General features: G+C 54.5%; 2 protein-coding genes across 2 annotated transcripts in view; one reads left to right on the top strand and one right to left on the bottom strand.

Annotated features, from left to right (window-relative positions):
- Positions 1-6,678, top strand: part of CCDC113 (coiled-coil domain containing 113) — a 9,008-nt gene extending 2,330 nt beyond the window's left edge. The window contains exons 3-9 of the mRNA XM_010585170.1: positions 977-1,138; positions 2,192-2,347; positions 2,784-2,864; positions 3,425-3,580; positions 4,276-4,383; positions 4,926-5,081; positions 6,616-6,678. Coding sequence (XP_010583472.1) covers positions 977-1,138; positions 2,192-2,347; positions 2,784-2,864; positions 3,425-3,580; positions 4,276-4,383; positions 4,926-5,081; positions 6,616-6,678 — 882 coding nt within the window. The remainder of the gene's footprint in view (positions 1-976; positions 1,139-2,191; positions 2,348-2,783; positions 2,865-3,424; positions 3,581-4,275; positions 4,384-4,925; positions 5,082-6,615) is intronic.
- A 363-nt stretch (positions 6,679-7,041) lies between these two features.
- PRSS54 (protease, serine, 54) lies at positions 7,042-9,964 on the bottom strand. Its single transcript, XM_010585169.1, has 4 exons — positions 9,922-9,964; positions 9,033-9,244; positions 7,469-7,657; positions 7,042-7,107 (listed from the first exon to the last, which is right to left on the bottom strand). The coding sequence occupies exons 1-4, from the start codon at positions 9,962-9,964 to the stop codon at positions 7,042-7,044; spliced, it is 510 nt and encodes a 169-aa protein (XP_010583471.1).
- Positions 9,965-11,688: the final 1,724 nt, after the last annotated feature.

Genomic DNA, 11,688 nt, shown 5'->3' with positions numbered 1-11,688 from the left:
GGCGTGATCGGCGAGCGGTAGCCCCCCCCCCCCCCCCCCCCCCCAAGCATGATTTGAAGTAGAAGTTAAACAAATAGGGAGGCTGGTGCCAAGAAAGCAGGAGACTTGCCCATGGCCATGCCAGGCCTGTGCCAGGACTCCTCGGCTCCTCTCCTCCCTCCTGGGGAAGTTCACATGGGCTCAGACTTGTGCACATCCACACTCGGGTACCTCTGCTGAGTGCGTGCTGCTCCCTTCCTTCTCACTGGAGCCATGCACAGGCTTTGGGAGGAGATTTTTACCTCCTGGCCAGAATGTTGCCTTTTCACCAGAGACGCAGTGAACAGAAGCTCTAGACCCTTTGCAGTGGAGCTCCTTTCAGCCAGTGTCCTGCACTGGGTTTTAGCGTCTGCCTGAGTCCAAAGCAGCCAGTTTCTGGTTAGTCCCAGACTAAGCCCTTAGAAACTTTGCCTTTGGCCAGGTGGGCACTTGCCCTCTGCAAAGCAGTGCCTGCCTTGCTCTGTCCCCACAGCAACTGGGAATTGCTCCCGTGTGGTGTCAGTTCTTCCAAGAGCATACTCCAGCCTGCCCACGCTGCAGTACGCTCAGCTCCTCAGGGTGTCTGACCCAGGCAGCAGTAGGAGACCCCATCTGTCCTGCACAACAATTAGCATCTTCTCTGTGAAGAGGTGTTTCACTTGCCCACATGAAGCTCTCACATTGGCTTTAACCTCTAGCCCTGGATTTGCCTGTTGAATTGAACTGAAAGTGCTTGCGTAGGAGGGTTTTGTGGGCAGATGAGAGGACAGATAGGGTCAGCCCAGGTGTGGCCCTGAGTTACCTCTGCTCTGGAGAGGCCTCCCTGTCCTTGCTGTAAGCTGGAATCCCTCTAACATGATCATTGAGATTATTTTCTTTTTGAATACAAGGAAGTGCAGCAACAGTTAGCCACTGCTGGCTTTCTAATGGCATCTGCATTGTTCCTTGGTTGTTGCAGACACGTGGCAGGTACAAATCCAAGTTGCATGGTGCGACAGACTATTTTGTAGGCCTCACAGTGGAGCAGAAATGTGAGCTGGCTGAGCGGGAGCTGACTGAGATGAAGGATGAGATTCAGAGGATGAAGGAGGACTCAGAGCAGACCTTGCAGAACCTTGAGGTATGGCTCTCCAGGACCTCTACGATCACCAGGGTGTCAAACAGTCTTGTTACTTTCCATACCTCTTTGAACATGTCATCCCTCAGGCAGTGAGACAGACTTGCTTGGTGTGGGCTGTTCATAGCAGAGCATTGCTGTGAGTGGTCCTGAGTTCAGAGTGGGAGCCAGAACTGTCCTCTCACCTCACCCCTTTCTTGAAGGCAAGTACACCAACAGAGATCAGAGGTGCCCAGTCTCTAAAGACGGATCTTCTTATGGCAGGAGCTAACAATAATACAGGCGAGGGGAAGATTTTTAGGTAGAGAAGCTCAGATCTGCTGTGTGAGATGAAGAAGTCAACACTCGAAAGAAAAAACTCCTTTTTGTCAGCTTCTTGGAGGTGTGCCTTTTTGTGCCAGACATGTTTTTTCATTCTAGCAGCTCCCAGAAGCTTCCTGATTTGGCTGGGCCCCATGCAGTCCCCTCCGGGGTCTGTCTTTCTGCTGTCTCTGGGATTTCTTCAGAGTGTGCTCCAAGTCTCCGAGACTGTGTTCCTGCTGCAGGCTCCTTGAGGCTGTATCACCATCTCTGCCCTGTGCTGCCAAGACCTCCTCCTACCCAAGATGCTCAGGAGCTTTTGGGGAAGGAGAGACCTCTGCATTCGGTTCAGACCACTGATGTTGCCTGCAGTGGCCAGGAGAGGTGAAGCAGGCAGCCCGTCCCTCTTGTATGGCCGCAGGGCATATGCAGTAAACAAAGGGTGGTAATTTGTCTTGTGTTGGCTTAGTCAGACTGGCAATGTTTGTAGGTCAGGATGGAGTGACAGATGTTGAAGCTCAGGCACGTGAGAGATTTTTTTCTTGTTCTTTTTTGAGTCAGTGAAGTAGCAGTACTGTGTGAGCCTGCACCCTGTGCCCCGAGCTGCACAGGGTGAAACTCAGTGCTCCCACAGGAGAAGTGCTAGTAACACCAGCAGAGAGCATGCCTGGTCCTTTCTGGTGTTATCTGTTCCTAAAGCTGTTTGAATAAGGGAAGTTAGCACCTCTTGACAGTTATGTGACTTTATTTCTACAGGCAGTCATTGAAGAAGCAGATGTTTGGTGGACTGATGTTAAGAAAGCCATCAGTGACTTTGAGAAAGACATCATCAGCACCATCTCCAGCAAGAAAGGGAGTATCATAGCTTCTGAGAAGCTCCTGAGATACATGGAGGAAAAGAACTGCCAGAGGGTCAGTGCATCATGGCAAATTTTGAGGCTGGTCTGTCATCTGACAAGTATGTTGGTTAGGGAAAATCCTAGTTCCCATACTCCTATGTGGCCTATATCACATTTTCAGACCATCTTAGCAAGTCTTGGACAGCCCTTGTCACACTTGTCAGTCGGTGACTAGCCCAGGTGCTCATCAGGCTGCTGAGCTGCAGCACAGCTGTGAGCACAGATGATGCAAGGCCCTTAGCGGAGCTTGGGAAAGTGCACAGCCATGACCCCACATTTGGGGCAGGCTGATGCTGAGCAGTGTTTCTTGCTGGGCTCCTTTCTAAGCCAGCAGTGAATGCTGCAGTGCGCATGAGATGAACGAGAACCACACCATAAGGAGTGAGGTCTGGGTGCTTTTTCTCCTCCCAGGCTCTGCTGTTCCACTATAATCTGCTGTCTTTCTTTAGGATCTGCTGAGAGAGAAGTTGCGCTTAAAAAATTATTTGCTCAAGGGCTACAAGAAGAAGCTGCAGCAGCAGCTCAGGCAGGTGGGTGCGGCAGTTGAGTAGAAGTAGGGACTAGATGGCCCCTAGAAGAACAAAAAGAGTACAGCCCAGTGCAGATGCAGGGCCTGCTCTGTGTAGAGATGCGTGGCCCTCCTCCTCCTCCACTTCCTCCTTTGCTTCTGCCCTTGCTGCCTTTGTCAAAGGGCATTGTTGTCTGCCCAGGTTCAGACCCGGCACATGCCTGTGTGCATGACATGAGACCAGAAGTCTACCAGAGTGGCAGCTGGCAGATCTCTTTGTGCCCTTTGTGCCCTGGAAAAGGTGTATGGTGGATCAGAGTAGTTCCCTGGGGACTGGCTGCTGTTGGCATGGCGGGAGCCTTGCCAGAGGGGACCTGTATGCACTGCTTGGACCCTCTAAGCTAGGACACAGAGCACAGGCTCAGTGGCATGCTGTGTCTTGCATTTCTCCCCGAGCCCCAGGTTTGCAGCCAGGCTGAAGACCCTGTTCTTTAGGTCTGCTTTCCCCACAGAGCAAAGCTCCCTTACTTAGGATGCAGCTTTGGTCAGCAACCTACAGCTCTGGTTCCTTTGGGTTTGCAGAAGGAGCAAATGGGAGAGACACTCCATGAGGTCCGCTTGCAGCAGCTGCAGGTTAGAAATGCCCAGTACCAGGAGAAGATTAATGAGAAGAACCAGGAGCTGCTGCACCTAAAACTGACCTCAGGGAAGACTGTCCAAGTCCTCAATTTCTATAAAGTGAGTGAACCTCCCAGCACCTCTGTTTTGCCTTTCTTCTTTTCCCGAGGGTCATACACAAGCTGATTAACAGCTCTTGCATCCGTTCCTTTCTCAGTCAGGGGATGCTGAACAACCTCTCTGCCTTCCTACTGACTTAGCAGTTTGGTTGGGAGGTTTGCCCAACACACCAAAAGTAGCAATGCCCTTATTCATGTTTGGGTGCAGCCTGAAGATGGATTTCATGCTCTGCAGCATGATTATTTTACACCCCAGGGGAAAATTCCAGTAGGAAGGAGCTTTGGTGCTTACTTGCACAGGAAAATACATTTTTTACATAACCTGTGACATTTGAAAAGATGTCATGAGCTGTAGCTGTCACTCTGAGTCGCTGCTCTTATCAGTGAAAAGTGCTTCTCAGCTGGGTGTATTTGCTTCTCTCCAATCAGCCATTCTGTCTGGGTCAGTCCTAAACACCAGCTGCTGTGCCATGGGCTGTGCTGCAGTGAGACACAGAGGACATAATGAAGCAGTAACTGTGTGACCAGGGCATAACGCTGCCTTCTGCAGGGGATGAGTGGTGCCGCAGAGCTCCCTTGGGAGCAGAGCTCCCGTACCACCAGCTGAGACCAAACTGGAGGAGTAAGGGGGTGGCTTTGCAGGTGGCTGGGAGCTGCCATTGTGCCCACTGATGCTGTCCTGCTCTCATGTTCCAGAGGAAGCTGCAGGACGCCATGGAAACGTCCACGTCTCTGATGAAAGACATCTCCCAGAGGAAGGAGCTGCTGGAGAAAATTGAAAGAGAAGCTGCTCTGGTGGAGGAGGTAAGAGAGCAATTTGGGAGGCCCTGAGACTTCACTTGGGAGGACTCGAGGTACTTTTTGTGGTATGTTGGATACTGATGCCCATTCGAGGCCTGGCAATGACCTGGATACCTGTGTGCCTTTCTGGGTCTGAGCAAGTCTTGGGGCTCCTGCCAGTGCACAGGTGGGTTTGCAGAACAGGTCACGTTGTGGATTTTGGCCCTGGCTCCACAGGGACCTGCCACTGGCTTCCTGAAATTCTGTTTCCTTGAACTCTTCATCAGCCGTGTCCTCCCCAGGGAGAAGTGCCACTGCTGTCATGCCAGTCTGGGGACACACAGCCTGGCAGGGACACCACAGCTTTGGGAAGTGAGTTCAGGGGGCTCCCTAGCAGTGCTGCCTAGCAGGGATGAAGGGATTGGTGGATGCATCCCACTGCTACCCCCAGAAGTGTCAGGATTTGATTTTATCCTTCCTGCCTGCTTCCCTGGAGGATGGGCTGCCAGCTGGCAGAGGGACATTTCCTTGGGATCTCCTTGCCTTGTGTCCTATTCCTCCGGCAGCAACGAGCCAAAGCTGAGAGTGTGAATTGGAAGCTGCGGAAGCAGCTCTCAGACTACGGCGTCCCCCCTGTGCTGACTTACGTGCAGAAGAAGGCGGCTGTCACTGACCTCGAAAACAGCCTCAAGGCTTGGGAGAGGAAGGTGGCAGTTGCTGAGGTGAGCAAGACTGGGCTGGGTGTGCAGGAGCCTGGATGTGTGCCAGCCGGGCTCTGGGTCCCAGTGGAGCCACATCTGTGCCTGCCCACCTGCAGCCACCCTGGGGACCAGAGTGCTCGCTCCTGACCGGCCAGGAAGCCGTGCGAGAGTTCTCACACGGCAGTTTCACCGGTGCCTGGCAGAGCCAGAGGCTCTTCCTGTTTACAGAGCAGCGATCGCTCCCTACCCCGAGGACGAGGACGGAGGCTGAATTTTAATGACTGAGCTCAGAGGGGAAGCCAAGGCAAGGACACAGCTTGTCATTTGACAGGAAGCACCGTCGGGCTGTTGCTATAGTGAAACCTGTCATGCATGTAAGGAGAAGGGGATGTATGGCAGCCTGATATGTTTCCAGCTCTGCATGTGTAACCTGCACTGGCCTTTTCCAGTGCCCCGATGGCTCCCCAGTGTTTGTAGTCCTCTTTGATGATCTCAAACATTTCTTACTCACTTGCATCTTGACTCCTCCCTGATAAGGAAAGGCTGGCCAAGACCCAAACATGAGTGCATGGCAAAGTTGCAAGAATATCTTTGACTCTTCTCCTGCCCCAACTCCTGCAGCCTGGGAGGAGATGGAGAGATAACACAGAGGAGCATAGTCAAAACGTGGAGGTAGCAGAACATGTCTGTATCCCTGCCCTGTGTGCACAGCAGTGTGGGGAGAGAAGTGGCTAGGATGGATGGGATGGATAGTGAGGTCCTGTACCTTGACACCCTGCTCGTCCTCAAGCAGAGATGGGCTTAGTTGTGGCTGGGACAGGGAAGGCTCTGAGCTTGTGCCTGGCTAGCACTTAGCTCCCCAGCACCCCAGTCTGCAATGGACAGGGTTTATGTGGTCCAGCCTTTCTCAGAGGTCAGAGCTGTGTGGATTTGGGCTTGACCCATTAGTACCAGTGCTGTTAGTTCAGAAATAGGTGCCTGGCTGTCGCTATCCCAGAGCTATCCCAGAGCTGGTGGGCAGCCTGCCTGCAGGCCTGTCTTTGCGCAAGCAGATCCCTTCTCACCCAGCTGCTCCCCTTGACCAGGAGACCCAGGCTCTGACTTGCATGCTGTCTGTGCAGCAGTGCCCAGAGTCCTGCCAGCCTCTGGGAGCTGGAGAGCAGCAAGGGCTCAAGGGGCTAAAGGAGGAACCTGTAGTTGTCCCTGGGATAAAAGTGAGGCTATAAACCTGTTTTCTTTGCTGGCCCCTCTGTGGCAGGGCATGTCCAACACCACTGCTGCCATGCAAGGGGCTGTAGGTTTCTATACAGTGCTGTTGTGTGGGGTCTCCAGGCTTCCTGTGGCATTCCAGGGAGAAACCAAAGTTGGTGTAGACCTGCAGGAGCTCTCCTCAGCATGCCACAGTGAGCACCAATCTCAGGTGGGAGCAGGGCGGGGATGAAGGGGCAAGCAATACAGCAGCTCAGGCCAGGCTAGATTCCAGCCTTGCAGCTTTCTCCACAACATATCACTGCTGTCTGAACCTATTAAGGCCTTCTCCTTTCTCCTCTTGCAGATGTCCTTGCAAAGCTACCGCAGAGCATGGAACCAGGTCAAGATGTCTGGTAACCAGCACTAGGCTTGTCTGATGCTGCAAGGCGGGCAGTGGAAGCTGCAGAAGGAGCCAACCCTGTGGGGAAGTTTACTGTCAAGTGGGTAAATGTAGCACCCTGCAAGCTGCAGTGAGATGAAACCACTTCTGCATGAAATGATAAAGAAACCCATGGCTCTGTTGTGAGGCCATCTCTTCGGTCTGTCCCAGCATGTGCTGGCTTCCACCAGGCCCTGCTGCCTGGCCCCTCCGCAGGCCCTGCTAGGTCAGCTAGCTGTGCTCTGGGTGCTCCCCTCTCCCTCCCTCACCACCAGCAGTTATTCCCTGGTGATCAAATCTGACATGTTCACAGGAACTGTCCTTTCTTTCTGCGCAAGCCCTGGTGATCACTTAATGCAGGAGGAACCAGAGGGAGTTCCCTGGGATATGTGGGAGTTCAACATCTCCAAGTGTGCACTGACAATAGAAGAGAGCGGAACAGTGTGAGCATATAGAGCAAATCATTTCAATGTGGCATGCATGAACCAAGCAGGCTTTCTGATCGCAAAAGCATACTTCATTTACCTAAAGAAACAAAACAGCAAGAAAGGAGCAGATACCCCTTTCCCAAGCACCTGGGGCAAGTGTAAGTGTCCCTTGGAGATGGGAAGTGTTTTCCCACTGCAGGAGTCGTAAATCATCTCAGATGGCCCAGCCGCAGATGAGTTCAGGTCTGTTTTTCCCTTCTGGGGTTGCAACCAACTTCCTGAAATATCCTCACTACTGATCTGAAAGCCTCTTCCCAGGCTTTGGGTGGAGCCTGCAGATCAGCTCGCACCCTGACTAACGTGGGGAATGCAGGAGGTCCTGTCCTCTCTGTGGTGGCCAAGATCCAGTGGCTGTAGTAGGACACTGGGGTGTACAGGAATGGTCTGTAGCAGCTCATGCTGCTTTCACTGAGAATGCCTTTCAGGACCCATTTCTCAGTCTCTCTAATCTGGCACATGATGGGGTTGCTGGCATCACCCTTTTGAGAGACAAAAAAGGCAGGGTTGTGTCTCAGCAGTGTCCCTCCTGCCATTGCTCTCGGTGGCTGTGGCCTTCACCTGGCTGAGAGGAGGGCAGATCACAGCAGTTTGGTCCTTTATCATCACTGGCATCAAAGCATCACCAATTCAGGGCTCTGGCTGCCTTTGGGCTGATGATGTTCCTGTGTGCCCCAGACAAAGTGACCAGCATCGCCCTCTGTGGCTGCCCATGCCCGCATCAGCTCAGCCCTACGCCTGATCCTTTGGTATGTACCACAAGGAACCCCTCTTGGTTTTGCCTCCCAAGCATCTTTGACCCTGGCCACATCAAAGGCCCTTGGAGGCCCCAGCAGTGGGAGAGGTCCAGGGACTGGGAGCAGCACCCACAGGCCTGCAGGGAGATGCTCACCCTGCAGCTGATGCAGAGATGGGTATCACACATTCAGTCTCCCACGCCTGCTATTTGCAAGCTGTGCAGAAGGGATCTTTTCCTGTAAGAACTGAGCAGGAGAAGCCCAACAAGTGTTTTGGCTGCTCCCCCAGCCTGGAGTTGGGGATGAGCAGAACAGGGAGGAGGCGGTTTGGCTAAATGTCTGCCTGGTCTGGGTTGGTGCTCTGTGTCCCCCACCAAACAGCCTGCTACTTTGTCAGTGTCCCTGTGGCTGCAGCATGCGGTTGCAGCAATCCTTTTCAGTGGGCAGGGATCCATGTCCACCACAGAGAGCTTCCTCAGGAAGTTGCTGCAGCACTTTCCCCTGCCTGGCCGAGGGACCACCATGAGCCTGTGGCTCTGGGCAGCCCCTGGCCTCCAAAAAACAGGGATGGTTGACCAATGGGTGCTTCTTCCTCCCAGGACAAGCCCTGTTCTCCTTCCTCCCATTGGGGCTCTTGGCAGGAGGGACCGGGAAGGCGGCTCTCTGCCCTGCTGGAGGGACCTCTTTGCTGCAGGAGCCAGGGGTTACCTGCGGTGGGATGGATCCAGCCCGAGACCCAGCAGTTCATGAGGTCTGAGGCAGGGAGGCTCCCGTGGGGGCAGCAGATGGGCTGAATGATGCTGCTGAACTCCATCAGTGCGGCTGTCCTGAGCAGAACGATATTGTAGAGCATCACCTCATCGAAGTCCTCATGGGCGATGACAGAGCTGATTGAATACTGGGGCTGGTCCTCCCATCACCTCTTCATGTCTCTCAGCCCAACCAAGGCCAGCACCTGCTGCCTGCGGGGGGTGGACAGAGGGGACTGGGTACAACGAAAAGCCTGGGACAAACTCTGCCTGCCCCCACTCTGACCAAAGGATGCTTGCCCAGCTGCTGGGCAGCGACAAGAACCTCCTGAGACAATTGAGGTGCTGTTATTCCCTGATGATTCCCAAGCCTTGCCCAGGGTGATGCAGGGCCCCTCACAGGGCACGGACCTGCTCTGCAGGCTGGATGCGGTGCTGAGGATCCAGTGCTTGTTCAGGATGGAGCTGAAGGCGAGGAGGTTGCGCTGCATGTCCTGCAGTGCGACCACCCATGGGAACTGGTCTGTGGCTGCAAACTCCTGCACTGATCTCCAGGGGAACGGGCTGGCCTGGATCCCGCAGGCTGCAGGGAAACAAGGGGCATGTTGCTGGGTGTGCCTGGACCTATGCTTTCCTACCGCTCCCCTCTTCTCTCTGATGCCCCCTTGCCCCTTGCTGCAGCTGTCCGGAGCTTTGACCTCGCCTGGGACTGATGCCAGCATCACCCATGCTTGCTCACCCACGGGGCTGAGCCAGTGGCACGGTGTGCGGTGCACGAGGGTCAGATCACACCACCTCTCTCACCTGACGCTGGGGTGGCACAGAGACACAGCAGCATGAGGCTTTGCACTGCCCCAGCCGGACAAAGAGCTGGGGCCGGGGAGCCAGGGGCCCCCTTCTCTGCCCGCCTGTGGGGAGAGGGGGAGATGGCGTGCTGGGTGCCAGCTGGCAGTCGGCCTGGAGGGGTTTGTTGTGCCTGTGCTGAGCGTGCTGGGCCAGTTTCTCACCCTGGTATGTGGGCGCTGCACGTCCCAAGAACCCTGGCAGCGGGCAGGGACACAGGGAGACTGAGTGGGCACATTCCCAGCTCCCTGGCTCCCACCCTCTCTCCACAGGCCTCATCCTACTGCATTCTGCCTGCTCCATCACGGCCCTGCAGAGACCCTGCCACCCCCTGTGCTGCTGCCCCTGCTTGGCACTCCGATGCTGCCACAGCGCCCGGGCAGCAGGATGCAGGCACAAGCCTCTCTGTAAGCTCACCGTCGCTGGGGTGGCTCGCAGGACCCTGCTGGCCTTCCTGCATGGTGGAGCAGGCTGTTGGAGGCTCTTGCAGCACATCTGCCTGCACAAAAAGGAACTCTGAGGCACAGGTCCTCCTGCCATGGGCACTGATGGATGGTTTCTCCCTGGGACAGCCTGTCCTGCCCAGGAGCTTCCTTTCTGTGTGCCCACAGGGGTCTCTGCCCATCCTGGCCCCACTTGCAGGCAGAAGCAAGGGCAGCAGGATGCAGGAGGAGCTCTGGTGCTGCTTAAAGGGATTTATAAAAAACTGAAGGACCCCAAAGTGCATGGGGGTGTTGGTTAGGGAACCTGGAGGGTAGCAGGAGCTGTTACAGAGGCACCACCAAGCTACAGCTGCCTGCACTGGGCTTTCCCATGGAGCGGTGCCGGTGGGGACAAGAAGTCTCTTCCCAGCTCATGAAAGGCCAAGTGTGCCTTTGAAGAGCAGGACAGAGAAGGTGGGATGGTAAGAGGAATATGAAAACCCCTTCTTTCCATCAAGGATGAGAAAAATGTTGGGAAAGAAAAATTACAGTACCCCTTGTATGCACTAATTAATAGCCATGGGTGAAAGGAGCAGGTGAGAAGCAGAAAGCATAGGCACCAGGGCTCCTGGAGGGCTGGCACGCTCCCAGCAGATTATCCCTGGATCGCTCTTCTCCCTGGCAAGGCGTGTGGTGGCTGTGGATGCACAAGCCCAGACCAACCCCTTGGATGCCCTCTGCAATACTGGGGATAAGGACAGCCAAGGGGAAGGGAAACAGTGCTGGGAGAAGGCTGGAGGGAAATCCAGGTTTGAGCGCTTGTTTAAACCTGCATACGGACTAGGGCAGCGTCAGCTGAACTGATTTCTTCCCAGCATGTGAATACACGTTTATTAAATGCAGGGTTTATTATATGCAGCAAGGGCAGGGTCCACGCTATGGCATGTTTAAGACAGGGGCATCCCAGGGAAACCTTGGATTTTTTTTCATGGTTGTCTTCTCCTCCCTCGATATAGCCAATCCTGCACATAGGAAATTCAGTACTCTATGTTCCTGCAATAACTCTGTTAGTGCTTATCTGTCCCACTGAGAAGGGTGTGTATTATCCCTGAGTCTTGTGATGTTGTGTTTGAAATGCTGTGGGAATCAGCTGGGAGGCAGCTGATGATCCCAAGGCCCATCTGTAGTTGATTTTTGCCAAAAGGGGCTACTTAACCCTGCAAGAGCCAGGAAAACATCTCCGAGAGGTTGGTTTCACCCTGCCCTCCCCATGGAGGTGGCACTCTGAGGCTGGTCCCCGCTCACCGGCTGTGCTGTTCCACCATGATGTTGGTGTTGCTGCAAACAGAATGTTTCCAAAGGTGATGCTGGCACCTGACAGTGACACTGCCTGAGCCAGAGGTGCCTGGCACCTGACTCACTGTGAGCACGACTTGACTTATTTCATCTTATCTGGACCCACAGGGGTCAAAGACAACCTGCATGAGACCAGGTGCTGGTGGAAGCATGACCAGCCCATGTCCTTGACCCACAGGCTGTGGGTCAGCCATCTTGGTGAGACCAGTCCTGTCCCATTTTGCAGGTGTCAGAGAAGGTCAGCATTGCCAACGAAGCATGACCTCCACGGCAGCTCTCTTGGGTGGCATGGGATGCTCTCCGAGGCCAGCCCAAGCCTCTTCTTTTGCCCAAAGGACCAGCTGCCTCCCTACCATCCCTGCTGGGGGACAGGTACCTCTTGTGAGGAAGCACAGCCTCCCAGCAG

Source organism: Haliaeetus leucocephalus, unplaced genomic scaffold (genome assembly GCF_000737465.1).
Source record: "Haliaeetus leucocephalus isolate CR32 unplaced genomic scaffold, Haliaeetus_leucocephalus-4.0 Scaffold92, whole genome shotgun sequence".
NCBI lineage: Eukaryota > Metazoa > Chordata > Aves > Accipitriformes > Accipitridae > Haliaeetus > Haliaeetus leucocephalus.
Note: the sequence above shows the minus strand (reverse complement) of the source record. Positions and strands in the feature narration are given on the sequence as shown.